Genomic DNA, 21,037 nt, shown 5'->3' with positions numbered 1-21,037 from the left:
CCAGGACAGAGCAGAGCCACAGACAGGGAGAGTTTGGCCGGTTTGTTCTGTCGCCTCCATGTTGCTGCTTCTTCTCTAGAACTACCAAGACTGTTGGCTGCAAATATGTAACAAGAGCAGGAACAGGTTATACTTAAACATGCAAAAAATGCTGGAGATTTAAAGATCATCTGGCATAGAATTACCAGTTATTTAGTTGGGCAGGGAGCAACAAGGCTGCCACTGAAAAGGCCATACTTTGTCCTTTAGAATAGACCAGCAGTTTTATTCATATGAGCTGTATCCAAATCAAAGCTTTTAATGAATATGTACAGTGAGAAAAGACCAATTATTTGAATGAATTATACGTTTCTCTCTCTCATTTTTTTTCTTTCCTCCTTTTAAAAAGACATTTTTATCATAATAAATGTCTCTTAATACTAAAGTATATGTTTCGACCAATTGCACTGTAATTTGCTTGTAGGCCAGATGAGGAATTTTCATTGTCTTTATATTCTTCAATTCTTTGCCCAACATCCTTTTCAATGCCTGTTGCTGATTTAAAATGTTAAAAAATTATATCATGATATATACACTACTTTTTTGGGTACTTTTTTTTTTTTTTTTTTACCCTTTTTTGACAAAAAAGTCAGATATAATGAACTTGAATTGCCTTTTTATTTTTTCAGCAGTGGAGGGCTACAGCTGCTGAATGAATGCAGAGGAAGCACTGAGAGCCGTTCTCCAGACCTCCATGCAGCTGTAGGGGAGATTGTCAGATGTGTACCCAGCCATCAAAGCCCCTGGCCTGGCCGCGGGGATGGCAGCCTCTGCCCTGAACCTCAACGGCCTTGGAGTCATGAACAGGTGAGTTGTTTACAGCGTATGTCACACTTTTATTTATTTATTTATTTATTTATTTTTAAAGGAGAGACATGATTGGAGCCTGTTTAGTCAGGAGTATGTGTTATCTGACAAGCTGTTAAACAGGCTGGTACGGTTACTTTAAGATTTAAGATTACTGATTACTTCAATATAAGATCACAATCTGTAATGTATTCCATTGAAACAGAGTCAACAATGTAATTATGGTAAGTCTGATTACTTACTGTTACTTTTCTAATGTCTCCAAAAAAATGACTTTGAATGAATTTAAATTAATAATTTATAATGTTATCATCATTGTCTCCAGTCAATAGTCGCCCATTATTTTATTTATATTGACATTTTACGACTTAGCTGACGCTTTTATTCAGAGTGGCTAACAATGAATTTCAAGGTGTGTAAAATTATATTAGTTCTAACTTTAATTGCAATAATGAGTTTTTATATTAATTAATTAATTTGTTAGTCAAACTTCAAACGCTTCTGAGATATTCAACAAGTCATCATCTCTTTCCAAATTATCTGCAATCTGAGCGTCTGGAACTTTTCACCATGGATTATAGTTATTGGTTTGTTGTAATCAGATTATTCTTATTCTGTTACATGTGATTAATACTCTCCAGTCCTGATGTTAAGACAGCATAGAGGAATATAAAATGACCATTCACCATCACCAACAGTAGTGACACCATGTTGTTATTAATATTATGTGCTATTCTTAATATTATTTATGCTTTTTAATATATGCTCTATGAGGCTGTGCGTACTGTGGTGTGAGCCTGTATGATGTGTCAAGATACTTTCTCTTACTTAGCTTGATTTAGATTGATTTCTAAGATGCACAACAGGTTTTTTATCTGTAAAGACACCATGAAGTGTTATATCTCTCCTCTCTTCTCCACAGCAGTAATAAATGTCAGAGCCAGCCCAGCTCCTCCAGTACGACCTCCAGAGCTAGAGCCAACTCAGGGGGCCGACCTGTGCTGCCAGTCCCAGATCGGAGCACCTTCTGCCAGCTCCTGGGTGGGGGAGCGCTGGGCGGAGGCCTCTACAGCCCGACCAGCCCCAGGGTAACTCCGCTATAGTTAGAATTGCAGGAAATGGTTTTGGGCAAGGATGTGGTGGAGAGTGAACCCACCTAAACTCGGTTTAACCACCTTGAGATAAATCCTTATGAGATAAATTCATATTATACTCTACATCATAGTAAGCAGTGTCAAACTGATGTAAGTTGTATGAGGATAGGGTTAAAGCATACATTATTGAGATTTTTGTTTATATTGGTGTTTTTTTGCCTTATGATTATCACTGATTAAAGATCATTGTTTTTATTTTATTTTTATTTTTTTTTAGATTATATTTTTGGCCATTTTTGTGTTTATTAGACAGTTGATAGTGAAGAGAGACAGGAAAGATCAGGAGAGAGAGAGAGGGATGACATGCGACAAAGGTCCTGGTCCAGATTTGCACCCAGGACGTTCCGGTTATATGGTATACACCTTTATATTTACCTCACTTGGTATGAGTGAACCAATTCTGAAGATTCCCTGTCCCCTCCTTGTGTTTCTGCTCCTAGACCAGCCCCAGCCACGTGTCGGGAGCCCCGGGCCGAACCTTTGTCTTCCCCCCCTCGCCCTCCCTCTCCCCCAGCCCCACCCCCACCCGGCGCGCTCGATCCCCCTCCCCACGAAACCCGGAGCTCTTGGGAGTCAATGTGGGCCAGCGGGTTCGACGGCTGAGCTCTCCCAGTTTGGAGGAGAGAGGCGGAGGAGGAGGAGGAGGAGGAGGAGGATGGGAGGAGGAGAGGGGAGGAGAGACGGGAGGAGGAGAGCGGCGAGGGGAGAGGCGACGCCAAGCACAGCTGCTGCAAATCCACAGAGAGCTGCAGAATGTAGAGGTGATCCTACGTGTTCTTGTACTGTCTCTCCCTCTCTGTCTCCCTGTTTCTCTCTCTATATCACCGTATCTCTCTCTCCCTCTCCGCGTCTCCCTCCGTCTTTTCTCCGTCTCCGTCTTGCTCACTACCTCTGCCTCTCTGTCTCTCTCCAGCTAAGCGCGCATTCACACCAAGCATATTTGGAACGGTTTATGCAAACTCCGGAGCGTTTACTCCTTGAGTTCGATTCGTTTGGGCAGGCGACAACAATGCCGTTCGAACTCCGACGCATCGAAACTGCCTGAAAATGCGAGTCTCTGTCCTCTTCCAAGCGAACTGCGGTCCGGTTTGTTAGGAGTGAGAACGTAATCCGAACCAAGTACAGGATATCACCCAAAATGCAAGGTTTTATGGGTATAAGGAGACGGATGTTGACATCTGATAGCCAGCAGTTATTCATGACATAACAAAATGAAGCAAGGGCAAACTGCAGTCGGGACTGATTCTCATATTCAGCTATTTTTTCATGTGTTCTTAACTGGTATGAACATCAGAGAAGGTAAATTATGGCAGACCAAGTCCATCATGCTTAGATAAAGTTACAGGGACTAGAATCAGATTTGGCAGTAAAATTTCTAACCTCGCGGGATGACAGGTCACCAAAACTGTCCAGTAAACAAGCTTCTTGTGAGTCCATGTGACTTTTGTATACAAGCCCTGGTTCGCTAGTAATTGTGCAGTGTGAACCTAAACAAACCAAATACGAAAATGCAACAAAGTAAACTTCTGCACTGTGGTTCAGACCAAAGAAAACAAACTGTAGGTGTGTCCTTACCCTAATTCTCTCTTTCTCTTCCAGGTCAGGGGAAAAGTGGGCATGTTCGAGGCCCATATTTCAGGGATTCGCGCCCAGGTGCTTAACACGGAGCTCCAACGCAGCCCTCGGTCTCCAAGACGAGTGATTAGCCCCGCCCCCACCCATCCCTGCCAGCCAACCACTGCCCTCGACAGCCTGACGCCCCATCCACAAATGAGTAAAGACTGCTCCGTCCTCCAAAATGGGAGAGAAAGGGAGGAAGCAACGACGGAAGGAGAAAGGAAAGAGGGCGAGAAGGACAGAAGCCCTAATGGAATGAATGCAGGGGACAAGCAGCCGATTGGTCAAAACAGGAGCCAGTCAGAAACGAGAACAGAACTGTCTTCCTGTTTGGACGGACCAGTCGGCGTTCAGGGTTCCCTTGAGACATCAGAGCCAGATGGAGCAACAGACAGAGAGGAGAGAGAGGAAGGAAGAGAGAGAGAGGAGAGAGAGGGAGGAAGAAAGAGAGAGGAGAGGGAAAACAAAATGCTGGGAGAAGAAAGAGAAGGGAGTAAGAGAGAAGACCGTGAGATGGTGCTCCAGACAGAGAGAGGGACCAGGCCCGAGGTTAACCCAGAAGACACTGCTTCGCCTTGGGCACAGAGCGGCGAGAGCTCCCCCGGTTTGCTGGAGATCACCGACCATACCTCCAACCACTCTCCCTCCATCCCTCCCTCCATCCCTTCGGTCATAATAACCGATCACGGGTTGGAAAGCCCGCCTCAAGGTTCCGAAGGCCCCAACTCGGACCAGGGACTCTCCTGCAGCCCCAGCCCCAGTTCCAGCCCCATACCTGGGCCAAACTCCTCCGCCCGCTCCCTCAGGAAGCTGTCGTCCTCCTCTGCCTCCTCGGCTGGTTTCTCCTCGTCTTGGGAGGAGTCGGAGGAGGACATTTCCAGCGATACGGAGAAAGGAGAGCAGCTTCTCAACCCTGCGCTCCTCAGTTCCCAACAGAAAGCGGTGAGTAGACCCAAGTGTGAGTATGTGTGCCTGTATGTAGACTACGTGCAACGGCGTGCGTGTCAATAGGTGGTTCCCATATTCCTGGAATATCGTGGGATTTTTAGAGGTGCATTCCACACAGGGATAGTCAGAAATTTTTATAAATTCCCTGGGGAAGTCAGGGGATATCACCGTGTTTTACAGCTGAATCACTGTACAGGAATATACCAGAATGTGTTTTCCCACTTGTTTCACACGTTCATAGCATTAGATGGTGGTTTTCAGCTGTTTCTTTATACATTGTACAGTCACATCTACACAGCAAGCGCAACTGTAGTGGAATCCAGATGGGAATACAGTTTTTAGGTCATGGAAGCACTCATGGATTAATCATGGAAAGTCCTGGAAAAGCCATGGAATTTCACATCAGGGCCATGGTGGGAACCCTGTTTCCCTGACATTTTTTATTTAAATAATTTGAGGGGTTTTCATTGGTAAAGGTGTGGTGATGTATCAAAATCTACCTCACTTGTTAGGAACTGTTGATTTGAACTGTTGAACTGTCGACTGAGCGAATCTTGCGATCGCCAAATCTTGGAAAGGTTTTGCCTCTACACAAGTCTCTGTTGCCGATCCTGCCTCAAAATATGTGTGTGTGTCAGTATGTTTGTGTGTGACTGCTTTTGTGTGTGTGTGTGTGTGTGTGTGTGTGTGAGTGTGTGTGTGTGTGTGAATGTTTCTGTGCATGTTGCCCGGTGCTCCTGTGTCAAATTGGCCTGAGCTCTCTCCCTGAGTAACGGTTGACATTCACAGTAACAAAGCTAGCTCTGTGCCCCGACCTGTGTGTGTGTATGTAGGTGTGTTTTAGTGTGTGTACGTATGTATGTGTGTGTGTGTGTGTGAGAGAGAGAGAGAGAGAGAGAGGGAGAGCGGGGGAGAGAGAAAGAAAAAGTAAGAGAGATTGCCAGTCACACACACTTAGGCTTTGCCTTCTCTTGGACACAGTTCAAAGAGGAGGCTGAGGCCTGTTTGGGTATTTGTGTGTGTGTGTGTGTGTGTGCGGGTGTGTGTGTGGGTGGGTGGGTGGGTGTGTTTGTATTTGGAGCTAGGATATTAGTTCAAAAAGCCAGTTCATTTTTGCTTTGAAATATGATTTAATGCAGAGTTGTATAACTGTTTTTTTTTTTTACCAGTGTTTCTTAAAGTTTGTGCCAGTACCCAAAACATGTCCCAGTTTTCTTGGTCCTCACATCACAAGACTCTTTTTTCTTGAGTTTCTGGCTTTAGGAGATTATTGCTCATGTTCACTTAATATCAACTGAAGTGTCATAAATCATATTTGAGTTCCAAAACTGAGTATTTATCATCCTGAAAGTGTACAAGACAAATGACCATTCAAGAATATTGGTTTGAATGGGAATGCCATTTCTATTTTAACCTAGAAATCATTAAAGCCTCATTTTCCATATTTCCTTTTTTAAAATTTTTTTTTATTAAAGGCAATAACAGAAAACATTTTCTTGTTGTGATGGTATTAGAGAGCAAATTAATGAATTATTTTTAACAAGTGACAGTTGAATGTTGAGAACATCTCCAATTTCTCCAAATGTGTTTACATTTTGCAAAACGATGCACACATTTTTCTTACATATTTAATTGACCGACTCATCCCTGGACTGAGGGCCCAGCTGCTGGCATGGATTAGTAACTATTTGTTTAAATGAATTTGGGTGATGGATTTGAATGGGGTTTGTATTGCTGTTTGCATATTTCCCTTCATCCTTGTTTGCTTTATCTATACAGAGAAAGAGACAGAAGCTCTCACTGGAGGTTAATGAGGTTTCTCCCATCATAGAGTAGTGTGTTGTGAAACATTAAGGTTCTTCATGTCATTGTATCACAGGTCGCGCGGAACGAGTCCTGACCCATAGTTTAAGAAACGCTGGTTATACTGTATGTGTGCAGTAGGCAGACATGCAGAAACACATAAAGCATGCTTGGCTGTGTGGGAGGTATGTAGGCTGCAGGAGAGATGAGAGGGAGAGAGAGATGGAGGGAGAAATGGCGAGAAGGTGGGAGAGAAGAAGAGACAGACAGAGACTGTGAGAGAGAGGAAGAAAAAGAGAGCGAGAAACAGATAGTGAAGTAAGCGAGTGAGAGACCAAGACAGACAGAGAGACAAAGGAAGGAGAGAGAAGAAAGGCTGTATGTATATTGTATATTAGCTACTTAGCTACTAGAAACCACATGGCGTTTGATTTAGTGAGAAATCACATTGTTTGTACCAGTGGAAGTCCAGCCCTACACTCTTAAAATACATGTGTTGAAATAATGCAGGCGCTGTTGTCCCTGACGAACCAAATTTAGATGCGTTGAAAAACTGTATAACAAACGTGAAAGATGTACTGATATTTGCTATCAGCACAGACGTATAAATGATGTAACTGGTGCTACTTTGCTGTAAACACCAATGTGCTAAGAAAGATAAAAATATACAAAAAAGGAAAACTTCTCGCCCACTTGGGTGAAGAATACAAAGAAGTATTTATTAATTAAAACCAGTGCGTTTTGACGAATGCCTTCGTCAGCGTTACAGATTTACAAGACAAAGAGCTCCTTTTGTACAGAACATTTGTATAAATAACATTTTGTATAAATGTGTAAAAGGAGCTCTTTGTCTTGTAAATCTGTAACCCTGACGAAGGCATTTGCCAAAACGCACAGGCTTTAATTAATAAATGCTTCTTTGTATTCTTCACCCAAGTGTGCAAGAAGTTTTCCTTTTATGTATAAACACAGGCGTCACATATTTCCAACACATCTGCGTTGTTATGGCCGTCAACTTTTTGGGTTATATCGACTCAGTTTTTTATGAAGAGTGTACATGCTTAGCTGGTAGAAGCTGAGCTCTGAACAGAGCCATATATAGACAGTGTTTGGTCATTGCAGCTGATCTTTTGAGAGTTGGGCATCTCACCAAGGTGATGCTATTAAAGGTATAGTCACATACGTGCAGCCAAGGCTTCTCAGTTCTAGCAAAGGGGCAGCAGCAGGGGACCCATAATAGAAAACTTCCGCAGTTTTTTTTTCTCTCTACTAATTTTCGGTTGAACTCTGTGGTAAAAACAGTACAGAGAGAAACTAGCCATTCATGGTGAAGCTCTTTAGCAGGGGCACATTGACTTAGAGGTGAGATGACAGCTCAGACCCTTGCTTTCTGGCAGCGATTTACCTCAACCGTCAACTCGGAGTCATCTCAAGACAAGCACAGTCACAGCTGAAACCTCACAGAGATACATAGACACTTGGAAAGTAAATTTCACAATAAGATGTCCAGACTCTGGTGATTTTTTGAGTTGCAGACTTTAAGACAATAAGGGTTTTTGACTACAAAATGACCACTTTGACCACATTGAATATTATATGGATGATCATACATAAAAGGCTGTAGTTCTTTAACTGCTCATTCAGTATGGTTGAAAATACATCCAAATTAAAGCTGACAGTCAGCACTTAAAGCTCATCACTATTGTGTCATTTTACATCCAATTACTTCGTTAGTATCAAACCACTGAAGGAGCTCAAATTTCTACCAGAGGAGTGAGTTTACTCAGTTCTGGTATAAACTCTGCAGAAGACAGCCATGAACAAAACAAGGTTACATGTTCATACAACTGTTACCACTGCATGTCTGAAACATTTTCTTCAAAGTAGTATACATACATACATTATCAGAACAGTTGGATACATCTTTGACCAATGAGATTGCTTGACTGAAACTACCTTGTATAAAAGGCATGCAGAGATTTGGTAGTTTTACTTTTGCTATCTGTATATAATGCATGACAGTTTTGGATACAAAGGCTTTTTGAAAGTTCATGTAAAAATCCATGAAAAGATGCATCGATTACATAAACACAGCTGTGTTTTGGAATGAAAACCTGTGTTGGTCCACTCATTTGCACTGCTCAACTGCTCAACTGTAAAACACACACCCACCCACATACACACACACACACACTATCGCTGACACACCCTCTGAATGTAGGCTACACACTACAATGCACTGCAACTTTTGCTAGTGGCACACAGATAAACACATACATACACAAGCACGCACACCCAGAATCTATTTTTCACACATACACACACAACACACACACACACACACACACACACACACACGTTACAGACACATATCCTCATGCTATTAGACGCTCCACTGCCTTAGATTCACACACTGACCCTGTCCTATACACCTGCTTCTAATCCTATGTGTAACACCAAAGAAATAAACCTTTTTGTAGTGAGGACTGGACAAAATGTAATTTTTATGTCCACAACTCTAACTGAAGTGGGTCCTCACAAGCTCATCACAAGTATACACACACGCACGCACACACAAAGTATTTGAACTGCAGTGGAAAATCTTCACTACCACGGCGGCCAGTTGCCTAGCAACCCTGTGACGTCAAACTGAGTTTCCCTCTCACAGCTGTATGTGTGTGTGTGTGAGAGCGAGAGTGTGAGTTTGCGTGTGTGTGTGTGTGTGTTACAGGCAGCCCATACTAGAGGGGAAACACGGGTCAACTCTTTATTTGGTGTTACTGTGTAAGGTTGTGCTCATGTCAGCATGCATGCGTGTGTATGATAGCGTTTTCCCTGCCATGGAACCCACCTTTTTGCCTAAAATATCATTAGCATTGGTTTCAGTGTAGAACTGTAGTTTCACATGGTTTAAAAGACATCACCACTCCACCAACAAATATTCATTGGGGAAACCCTGGTGCATGTGATAGGCTACATGTATGTGGGTATTTTCAAATAAGGGTGTATATGCGTACAGAGGGCTTCAGGTGACGTAACACACCCTCTGGCAGCCGTAGTGGAGGTCCACAGCTCTTGGCAACAGTGGCTGTGAACAGCAGATTGCACTTCTAAACATACAACTTGGCCATCTCAACAAAATTGGATAGACATGGTTAATTTCTGTGCTGTTTTTGATGGGGGAAATTATCATTTTATCACTGATATATCTTTTTTGTGCTCTTTGTGCTCTAGCTGACATATCTAGTAGAAGCTAACGTTAGCGTTAGTAGTGGCTAGTAGTAGTCACATAAACCTGCAATAAGCGATTTCAGACCCTGTAACCAATCCTGAAACTAGCGTGTGCTACGTGGAGATTTCCACGAGACGTAATGATATAAACAAGTAGCCACACACATGGGCCAGCTGTGTTGTTGTTTTCACCTCTTTTCTAAAGCTTGTTGTCAAATTCGGCCAGAGTAATGGCGGAATCGATGAAGTGAGCGAGTAAAAGTTTTCAACTAGTAAACTTGCTACCTACCTCTTCACTTGTCATTGTGGGACATGTAACTTTCAGCGAGAGAAAAATCTGGCAAAGCGAGACTAGTAACTGGCGATATTTCTCCGTCGGTACGTTTATTTTAGCCATTAGCCTTTATGCACAGTTTGTCCTAAGGGGTTTCCGTCCAGTAGCTTTGCTGTGTGTGTTGCGGTTTCTGTCACCCTCTAGTGGTCAGAAAAAATCGCTTAGTGTAGCTTTAATTAACAGGTTTTGCTAAATTAGCCTGCTGGCTAGTTAGCTAGCAAACAAAGCCAAAAGACAGCTGTTTGTTTAGGTAAACTGAGCTAACATTTCTCAACTCAGAGTGTGTTGGAAGACAGTTTACTCTGTCACAACCTAAATTGGTAAAGAAATCTACCTATAGCTCCACTATACTACTTGAGTTGTGTTGCGTTGGCACCGATGTCGTATCATTGTGACGCTCTTGCCTACCGGATCCACAGAGCATGTTCAACTTTAGTGTGTTGTTAGGACTTGACAGCAGAGAGGAGCAAAGGGCAACAGTGATTATACTAGGGCAGAACAATTTTGAAAAAATATCTAATTGCGATTATTTTGACTGATATTGCAATTGCGATATGATTTGCGATATTAGAGAGGATGATAATTTTTACATCATTATTCTCATTTTCATTGAAAAACGTATTAAAATGATTATGGTGTGATTTTTGCGGGGATCTATACCAAACAAAGATGCTTTCTTAAATCTGTAGAATATGATGTGTAGGCCAGGACGTCTCTGCAGCACGACAATATTTAATTTAAAATGGTATTTTGACACACATTTCGCCTTTAACAAATATTGCGCCTCCTGCGATTTGAAAATTGCAGTAGGCCATATTGCGATTTCGATAAAATTTTGATTAATTGTTCAGCCCTAGATTATACTAGTGCCACATTCAAGGATGACGATAGGCCTAGCTGTGGTATTTTTTGCAAGTACTCAAGTGTTGCTAGTGGAGCGTGCTCTCGTAATTACAGGTTATAATTTTTTTAAGTTTTTTTGAGGGGGGTTGTCACTTTGAAAAATGTAGGCCTTCCCAACATCTACACACCACAAAACACACCACAAAACATCCAATATCAACTTTAATTCATTGATTTATATTAAGACGAACACGTACGTCCGCCATCGAGAATTGAATCTTGGCGATTCTTGAGCTTGGACCCTGCCATCGGATGCAACATGAACGCAACGCGGAAAGTGATATTGATTCCAATGGAAGCATTCCCTCGATGGCTGTAGTGGAGCAGAGCTGTTTTCAGACTGTTCGCTTCTACTTATAACATTACTGAACTGATCTGCACCCACATCATGGCTATCTTTTTCAGGTATTTCTCTTTCTCTAGCCTGGTTATTGTATATTTAGCCATTTGTTGTGCACAGCCAATTGTACGCTGGACCTCCATGATGATGTTGCTAAGAGATTTGTGATGCAACTGCCAAGCATGTGTTGTTTGCTTTCATCACTGCATGCAGTGTGTGTGTGTGTGTGTGTCTCAGTCTAAACTTTGCAGACTCAGAGAGTTGCAGTATTTGCTTCTGCCAGGGGACCTTGTGGTGAGCGATATCAGTGCTGTTGTTTCCTCAGTACTTCTCCGATGAAAACATCAGAATGCATCAGTGTTTCCCCTGCTAGAGTCTCTTCACATTGCACATTCGTAACCCAGGGTTACCCTTAGCCCTAGATTTTCACTTTTCTCACCACTCTCCACCCCTCTTCACTCCTCCCTATAGGCAGTGACTGGTATCTGGTCGCACTGTGTAACCCACCCTCTTCTGGTGAAAATTCAGTTCAGTAAAAAACAACTGTCAAAATCATTTTCAATGCATCCATGAATGTTGTTTGGGACAACGCCCAACCTTTGTTACTGTTCGATGCAACATGTGCTGTAACATGTGTTGCATGAAACGTATGATGTATATGTGTATATGTGTGTATGTATATGTGTTGAAAACGTGTTTAAGATTATGCACATTTTTAAAGATTGTAATCAGTGGACCAATGAGAAACGTTTTTTTCCTCTCTGCTCTTTCTGTTGTTTACAGAGGGCAAGGCCTTTTTTTCTCTCTTTCTTTTGTTTGTAGTCAGCGGCGGATGTGGAAAATACTGTCGCTGAGGCAAGCGGCAACCCCCCCCCCACTTCCTGTCTGCAAGAAGTTCCTTCGCTTACCATTTCCTCTCTCTCTCTCTCTCTCTCTCTCTCTCTCTCTCTCTCTCTCTCCCTCGCTCTCTCTCTCAGTGGAAACTTTACTTTTTTTTTCTCCTCTCCTCTTGTCATCCAGCTGGTCTGGGGATAGAGATAGGAGAGACAGAGAGAGTGGTGTGCTGCTGATGTCTTGTGATTCTTATTGACCCCATTTGTCAAGACAGGTTTTATTTCTCCCACTGTGATAGACTACGTGCCTGGCAAACACACTTAAAGGAGAATGCCGGTGTCATTTTGAGTTTTGCCATTTGCTACTGTCTATGTTTAATTTACTTTCCCCCAATCATTTTGCAATGCATCCCGTATGTAATTATGTTTTTTAACATTTACTTCAGCGTTTTTAAAATACAGTGTCAAACCTAGCTTGAGTTTAACTGCTGTCCCGGCTTACAAAGGCACCCTAGATAAAAGGACACAGATGTGACAATAAAGTTTGTAAGGCGGCATGTTTTTGAGGGATTATTTCCTGGAGGACACTTGTGTTTCTCCCTGTGGGAGTCGGCTCATTGACAGGAAGCAGAGCGTAACGTAATGCGGACACTGATATGAAAACACTCAACTCGGGCACAATGACATAATAAAACAGAAACTTTGAGAAAACCTATTTAAGGCTTCATACTTACTGTGGTGGATTATTTAGCTCGGGCAATTTTCAAGTCTGTTGAAGTTGTTTTTCATACTGCAGAAGAATGAATGGCAATGGCTTCTTCTGAAGGTAGGAGTATGTCCAACCTAGAAGGATTGGCACAAACTTAAAAAAAAACACTGGTATTATTCTTAAATTCATGGACTGGACCGATGCAGCAAATAGCAATAGGATCCAGCAAAGAAAAATAGAATGTAAATAAGAATACTGTGCCTTCATCTTGTTTACTTTTTTATTCATTTATTTATTCACTTATCTAATTTATTTGTTGTGTCAAGCACTCTCTAATGGTGATTTGGAAAAGGGCTATATAAATAGTTTATTTTTATTATTATTAGTAGTACTAAGAGTAGAGCAAATGGGCAACTGACAGATGAAAGTATGAAAAAAGTATGGATTACAGCACTAAGAGGGTGTGAAAAATAGTGAAAAGACAAAAGAAAGTGAAATATGTACAGTATGAAATAAGAGAAAAATTATAAAAGTATCAACATTCATTCTCTTTGCCCACCTATGCCTGTTCAGGGTCAAGAGGGGGCTGGAGCATATCCCAGCATGCATTGGGCAGAAGATAGGGAAAGACAGGGACCCAGTACAGGTCTCCAGTCCATCACAGGCTGACACATAGACAGACAAACACAGATAGAGAAACACGCTCACATTCATGCCTATGGGTGAGTTAGAGTCTCCAATTCACCTGATTTACATGTCTTTCACCTGTGGGAGGAAACCGGAGTACTCACACTCCAGTTTCCCCACGCGAACACGGGGAGAACATTTAAATTACCGTACCACTAGATATCAACATATATTCAATATATAACAAATGAGAGGGATATGAGAATTAAAAGAAAAAAATATTTTAAAAAAAATATATGAAAAATCCCATTAACAAGTCTACAGAGGGCCATACATACAGTATATACAAAATGTGTCTAGGCATGTAGACATGCATTGTAAAAAACTATACACCTTCCAATGTATTCACTTTACAGATGTAGATGACATGTACAGAATGTGTAAATTTGGGTATGTGCATGACTAGCTATCCATGTTGTCTAAACTCCAGATGGAGTTACCGTATGTACAGAAAAACGGACAATGTGCAAGGTATATGTGCTTTGATGTCTGTTGTCATTATCACGTGTCATTGTCGGAACATATTTGTGGTCGGAGATATCGTTATGTACAGAAAAAGTGTTTGCTGACTCAAGCAGAGGAATGCAAAGGAAGCCCAGGACAGTTTGTGTAGACGGTGTGGCGCCCGGCTTCAGCTCCCTCCTAGTTGGCTGAGGCTTTTGGGCAGGAAGCATCGTACAGTCTGATGGGCTGTTGGCACAAAAGTATGACTAATATGGCAAGCTGTTTTAACATTTAATCAACTGAGGAAATTCAAATTATAGATATCTATTATTAGTTTTGAACTGGCGAGAAATTGGAATCAACATATCCATAATGTCATTTTGACTAGATGTAATTCTAATCCAAAATAGAAATTGGAAAAAAAAAAAAGAAATTATGTCTAGTGAAAATTGTGTTTCCTGACATCTACAATTCATTTGTAACTAGTCAAAATGTTAATACTAGAAATCTACAGTTCAATAGTCAAATTACATTACATTTCAACGTGTCAATTTCTTTTGACACGTTTTTTTTCAATGACTGAAAGTGGAATGGTAGAGATCTGTAATCTGTAAATGTAATCAATGTGACAAGTCACAATTCAGTTCTGACTAGTCAAAATGTTCTATGGATAATTCATCATTCTGACTAGTCATAATTACATTTTAACTAGTATATATAGTATACTGGTATATATAATATAATTTTGTCCAGTCCAAATGTACTTTGACTAGTGAACATGAGTGATTTAATGTTAAAACAGCATCAGCTCACAGTAGAGGGGGTGGGAGGTGTTGTTTAGGATGGAGTTCAGTTTAGTTTAGTGTTCTTACTCTAGTGTGGTCAAGTGGCCGTTACGTCAGTCAGATTCTTCCTGACCAACAGACATGCATGCATGCACACACACACACACACACACACACACACACACACACACACACACACACACACACACACACACCTTCATACAGAGACACACACATCTATTTACATAAGTTTGCACACACAGACATACTGCACACTCTTAAACAAACATGCATATATGAACATACATACATGTGTGTTTTGTTTGCTTGTGCCATTACATTCCACCCGTACAGTGAGTGTACAAACACATATACAAACCCACACACACACACACACGCACACACACACACACAACTCTCTCACAAGTCTCTGTGTATCTCAAATGTTTTGACCTCTGTGGAGATTTGCATGGCCAGATTGTGTTTGGCCTTTGCTTTGCCAATCAAATGATCCACGCTTGTTTATTCCTGCATGCACACACACACACACACACACACACACACACACACACACACACATGCACACACACACACGTACCTTGTGGGGCGTAGAGAGAGGAGAATGCGAGCTAGTTTTTAAGAGCGAGAGAGAGAGTTGTTGGTGTGTAGCAGGAGAGTCTGTCAGTTGGTTAGTCAACCAGTCAGTCAGTCAGTCAGTCAGTCAGTCAGTCAGTCAGTCAGTCAGTCAGTAAACCAGCCATTCAATCAGTCAGCCAGCCAGCTAGTCAAGTCAGTCAGTCAGTAAACCGGTCAGCTGGTCAGTAAGTCATCCATCCAACGGGTCACTCAGTAATCCAGCTAGTCAGTCAGTCAGTCAGTCACAGTCAGTCAGTCAGTCAGTCAGTCAGTCAGTCAGTCAACCAGTCAGTCAGCATGTGGTCTATCTGGTTGTATTCAGTGTGGAGTATTGTGGTGTCAGCTGCAGCCATCTTTATCATCGCCATCATCCACCGCCTCACCAGCCAGGTACCGTCACTTACACTGCCACTCTTACTTTTCATCATGTGCTGTTGCAGAATGTGTTTTTATACCTAGATTTAGTCTTGGTTTAATATTGTTTGACATCACTGCTTTTGCACTCAGATTTTATTGAACTGTAATAACTTTGGTATTTTCACTGTGATGCTTATAGCCTCTCTCTCTCCTCTCCTCTGCTCCCCTCTCCTGTGTGATCTCCTTTTAATGTCTTTACCTCTTAAATCTCCACACTGCGACAGGGTCTGCTATCCGTCACACACTTTGAGGTAGACCAGTCACACACACACACACACACCAGCTGTTAGTGCCAGCGTGATAGATAGATGAGAGTCTGAGTTGACAGAGAAAGTACAGACCCTGGCTCCTTTCCAAGCCGTAGTCTGATACTTTTGCTCTGCTGCTAACTGGCTGAAGATGGTGGAAAAAGTGGGAAGGGGAAAACCGCCCAGTTTAATTTGTAAATGCTAGTCTTGTGGTCTGCGACAGCCTAATCAGTGTGGCAGTACATGAACGACTCTTTCCCATAGCCGGAGATTTGAATCTGTCCTCTCATCAAGATCTGGAGCCGTGCCATTGGCAGTGAATCAGAGAGCGGATTTGTCGACTCGCAGAATGTTTGTTTGAGTTTCTATCTTTTTATTTCGACCTTTATTTATCATGGGAAAGCCGACAGTTGCTCTTTTCCAGCGACACCTACAGTTCCTCACAGTCACCCCTGGGATCTTGCCAGGGGTGACTGCTGGGAGCAGTCGGGGGTTTAGTGCCTTGCTCAGTGGCATCTTGACAGTAGAAGATGAGGGAAGGGAGAGTGTTACTCGTTCTCTTTCTCCACCCACATTTTCCCAGCCCCGGTCCCGGGATTCAAACTGGCAACCTTCCGGTCACAGGCCCGCTTCTCTAACCTCTAGGCTTTTCTCATTTTTTTCCCAAATGAAAGGCATTCTGTTTGCGTCTACAAGCTGTAGCTATCACAAGAATCAGCAAAAGAATAATTTGAAAGCATTTGTGACGCAATTCTGAGAGATAAATTCGATAGGCTTTCTAAAAATACTGAACTTTCCTACCGAACTTGCTGTTGTTGTTGCTTTTGCTGAGACACGTGTGCTAATAAACCCAGGGGGAATCCTCAAGCTTAGTGGACGCTGGTGTGTGTGTGTGTGTGTGTGTGTGTGTGTGTGTGAGAGAGAGAGAGAGAGAGAGAGAGAGAGAGACAGAAAGTTTATGATGTTCTTGGGTCAAGGCTTGCCTCTCTCTGGGAGACACATTTCAGTTGACCTGCCTAGCAGTTAGTTTCCACCATGTGATCTGTGTGTGTGTGTGTGTGTGTGTGTGTGTGTGTGTGTTGGGGGGGTGCTTCCACAGCTTTTTTTTTTTTAAACTCTTTAACCTTAAAAAACATGTGACTCTTTCTCTCTCTCTCTCTCTCTCACACACATACACACACACACACACACACACACGTGTGAGTGCTTGTGTGAATAGAGAGAGAGAGAGAGGGGGAGAGAGAGAGAGAATGTGTGTGCCTGTGTTTCTTTGTGTATATGTGTGTGTGCAGGTGAGTGTGTGCTCGAGTTTGGTTGTGTGTGTGTGTGTGTGTGTCTAACCATAGATAGTCATATTATCAGCTGATGAATTTTCTTCACACCCAGATTATCTGACTTGGGTATATCTCCTTCTATGGTCCTCTTTGCTCTTATCTCATCCCCCTCTCCTTTCCTCTCCTCTCCTCCTCTCCTCTCCTCCCCTCTCCTCTTCTCTCCTCCTCTCCTCTCCTCTCTCCTCCTCTCCTCCCCTCTCCTCTCCTCTCCTCCTCTGCTCTCCTCTCTTCTCCTCTCCTCTCTTCTCCTCTCATCTCCTCTCCTCTCTTCTCCTCTCCTCTCCTCTCCTCTCCTCCTCTGCTCTTCTCTCTTCTCCTCTCCTCTCTTCTCCTCTCATCTCCTCTCCTCTCTCCTCCTCCCCTCTCCTCTCCTCTCTTCTCCTCTCCTCTCTTCTCCTCTCATCTCCTCTCCTCTCTTCTCCTCTCCTCTCCTCTCCTCTCTTCTCCTCTCATCTCCTCTCCTCTCCTCCCCTCTCCTCTCCTCTCCTCCTCTGCTCTCCTCTCCTCTCATCTCCTCTCATCTCCTCTCTTCTCCTCTCCTCTCTTCTCCTCTCCTCTCCTCTCCTCTCCTCTCCTCTCTTCTCTTGGAAGATGTCTAGAAGTCTTGTGCATCATTTCATACTCATTTCTCTGTAATTCAGCATGACATATTTGGTATCTTTGGAAACCTTGGAATCTTGACTAGAATTTAAAATAAAGTTCTGCAGGTTTTAACAAAGCTTGGCTCCTCAATATGTGTTTACAATGATGGTCCTGACGGCGGGACTGGTAAGGAAACAAACTTTTGCCACTTATTTTTGGGCAATTGAAAATGTTATTTTTGTGGTACACAGCAGAGGAACATTTTTCTAACTTGTTAGTGTCTTAAGGCCCTGACACACCAGGCCGACGGTCGGCCGTTGGCCAATGTCGGGCCGTCGGTAAGCGTCTGTGTCCCTAGTTTTTGCGGTGTGTCCCGCACCGTCGGCACTAGTCGGACCCTGTCGGCGGCTTTTCGGCCGATTGAGCATGTTGAATCGGCGTCGGAGCCCGTCGGTGAGAGAGATCACTCTGATTGATAGTTCGTTGTTTTGCCTCTGGATGATTGGACTGATAAATTCCTTCAATATGTGGAACTGAACAGGAAAGAGCCGAGCGAAATTTTTAAAATCGGAGGTTTCATTTATCTCCAGCTCTCGACACAGGTTCGGGAAAGCCCCTTGAGCCTGTCGCTGGAGTATCCATGATTTCACCCATTTAGTGCGGTTTCTCTTATTTTTCGCCTCCGCCTCTTCCTTTCTTCTTCCACAACCAAAAGACCAAGGGCTGACAACGCCAGTGCCATTTGCAACTTCTTATCAGACATATGGTATGGAGAGTTATTTCCCCTCACGCAGGCGCAGAACGTACGTGCTAGTTGGCCGTTGGCTGTAGTCTTTGCGGTGTGTTCAAGTGCAACTTTCTGGACCAGACGCAGGCGACGTGAGGCGACGCAACAGTCGGCCTTCATCGCCGCTGGTTCTTTGACGTCGGTTTGGTGTGTCAGGGCCTTTACACTCATTGTTATGCACAGAACCCAGTTGGAAAGAGCTTACTGTGTCTTTTCCTTCCAGCTGCACTGACTCTGCAGTTAAATATGAATCTAACCTTAGAAGGAAGGGTTTCCCATCACAGAGAGGATGGAGGAGGGAGAGAGAGAGCTCGACTTGCGTCAGTCTGTTGTTACTGAGATAAAACCTCTTTACGTTGAAGCAAATCATTGTGTGTGTGTGTGTGTGTGTGTGTGTGTTCTTGTGTGTTAGAAACGTTGTGTATGTCTGTGTGTGTGTGTGTATTAGTGTGTGTGTGCGTGGCAGGAGTCCCACAGTTCAATGTGTCCTTGCCAGGGACAGGGAGAGCCCTTGGGGAAAGACTGTGTATATGGGTGTGTGTGTGTGTGTGTGTGTGTGTGTGTGTGTGTGTGTTGCCAGGGGAAACCCCAGCTCGCTCCTTCAGACTTGAGTGAAAAATGTTCTAAAACAGCCAGAGAAAAAGAAAGAGACTGGGAGGGAGAGAGAGAGAGATTAAAGAGAGCTCCCCTGGGGTCAGGGATACCCCACTGTGTGTGTGTGTGTGTGTCTGTCTGTCTGTATCTGTGTGTGTGTGTGTGTGTGTGTGTGTGTGTGTGTGTTTTTAAAGACTTGTTTTGCTCATGGCCGTTAAACGAAGCAGAAAAAGACGTTGGGTCAGCCAAAAGCTTCAGGGGGGAACTTAAAAAAGCAGGCGCTCTGTTTCCTGGGTGATTTTAAAATGTCTGTACGCTGTCATAGGACTGGGTCAGCTTTTAGTGCGCTCTCTAAGTTCTTTTCTTGGAGGTTATACCCGCGCTGCAGACCCAGTTATAGTGTCGGTAAACTTGGACTGACTCTTCACTCATCACTTCAAGAGTCAATGTTTCAGAATCAAGAGAAACAAACATTATGTCCCGATCACCTGCCATGAATTAAAAAAAAAAAACAGATTGGTTTTGAATGGGTTTCATGGGCTCTGGGGTCAGTAAACATACTCCATTAGATAAAGCGTCATGGGAACCTAAATGAAAAAACAGGAATTATTACCAAAACTTTCAAGGTTTTGACCTGAGAGGGTTAAGTCATGCAGTGAGTATCACTGTAACGCACACAACAGGATCTGCTAGAGCTTGTGATGGTTGAATGCCTTGCTCAAGGGCACATGTTGGTAGTAAAGCATCATTTGTGAAGGATAATTATTTTGTGTGTGTGTGTATGTGTGTGTGTAGCACAAGTCCTGGAAGAAGATTAAGAACATGGTCCACTGGTCGCCATTTGTCATGTCCTTCAAGAAGAAATATCCCTGGATACAACTGGCTGGGCATGCAGGTATATGCACACACACACACACACACGCACACACACAGGTGAAGCGATGTATACCAATAAACACCTCTCTTTCCTCTCCCCCCCCCCTAGTTACACACTGTCTGTCTCTCTTTCTCTTTCTCTCCCCCACTGTCTCACACACACACACAGACACACACACACACACACACACACACACACGGAGGTGAAACGATGTATACCAATAAAGCAATAATACCAATATATACTGTATGTATACCAATAATCTCTTTCCCCCAACTTACACACTGTCTGTCCCTTTCTCTCCCTCACACACACACACACACACACACACACACACACACACACAATGATGGATTGTGTTTTAGTACGTATATTAGTGTATATATGTATGTATAACTGCATGTGTGTTCCTCTAAATCTCTCAATAATATTTTAAAATGCTTTTTAATACACAGCAACAATCAATGAATCATTCCCCTATTGATTCGTCAGTTTGCACCTTGCCTGTATTTAAACTTTCTAAGTTGAGGGCAGCAGTCTTTTGTTTCTGTGAATCTCAATCTGAGAGTGTGTCTTCACAGGAAGCTTCAAGGCGGGAGCCAACGGCCGCATATTAAAGGTAAACTGACACGTTTTCACACTATCCCAATCACAACTCTTTCATCTTTACCACAGAAACTACATTCACTGTTACAGCTGATATTCTGGATTCTTAGTTTTGCATATTCCTGATAATATATCGTTAATGCTGAATCAATGTAGATAACTATGTATAATAATAACATGTAATTGATATTTCTTAGAAACACTGTGAATGTGAGCAGCGCTGTTTGTCCCTCCTGATGAGGGACGTGCTGCGTCCGTACGTCCCTGGTTACCATGGAGACGTGGAGAAGGACGGACAGAAATACAACCAGATGGAGGATCT

The 21,037-nt window shown here is 42.9% G+C and overlaps 1 protein-coding gene across 3 annotated transcripts in view; it reads left to right on the top strand.

Annotated features, from left to right (window-relative positions):
• LOC139914192 (inositol-trisphosphate 3-kinase B) overlaps window positions 1-21,037 on the top strand; it is a 34,344-nt gene that overhangs the window by 4,565 nt on the left and 8,742 nt on the right. The window contains exons 2-8 of one of the 3 annotated variants that reach the window (XM_071902555.2): window positions 672-846; window positions 1,769-1,934; window positions 2,441-2,761; window positions 3,600-4,559; window positions 20,028-20,127; window positions 20,691-20,728; window positions 20,913-21,037. The exon at window positions 20,913-21,037 is cut by the window's right edge and continues 51 nt beyond it. In XM_071902555.2, coding sequence (XP_071758656.2) covers window positions 800-846; window positions 1,769-1,934; window positions 2,441-2,761; window positions 3,600-4,559; window positions 20,028-20,127; window positions 20,691-20,728; window positions 20,913-21,037 — 1,757 coding nt within the window. In that variant the 5' untranslated portion in view covers window positions 672-799. Of the gene's footprint in view, window positions 1-668; window positions 847-1,768; window positions 1,935-2,440; window positions 2,762-3,599; window positions 4,560-20,027; window positions 20,128-20,690; window positions 20,729-20,912 lie in introns of all 3 variants that reach the window. The other 2 variants (XM_071902623.2, XM_071902483.2) reach the window with 2 other exon arrangements.

The sequence above is a fragment of the Centroberyx gerrardi genome, chromosome 18 (genome assembly GCF_048128805.1).
Source record: "Centroberyx gerrardi isolate f3 chromosome 18, fCenGer3.hap1.cur.20231027, whole genome shotgun sequence".
Classification (NCBI taxonomy): Eukaryota; Metazoa; Chordata; class Actinopteri; order Beryciformes; family Berycidae; genus Centroberyx; species Centroberyx gerrardi.
This window is presented reverse-complemented; position numbering and strand designations above follow the sequence as displayed.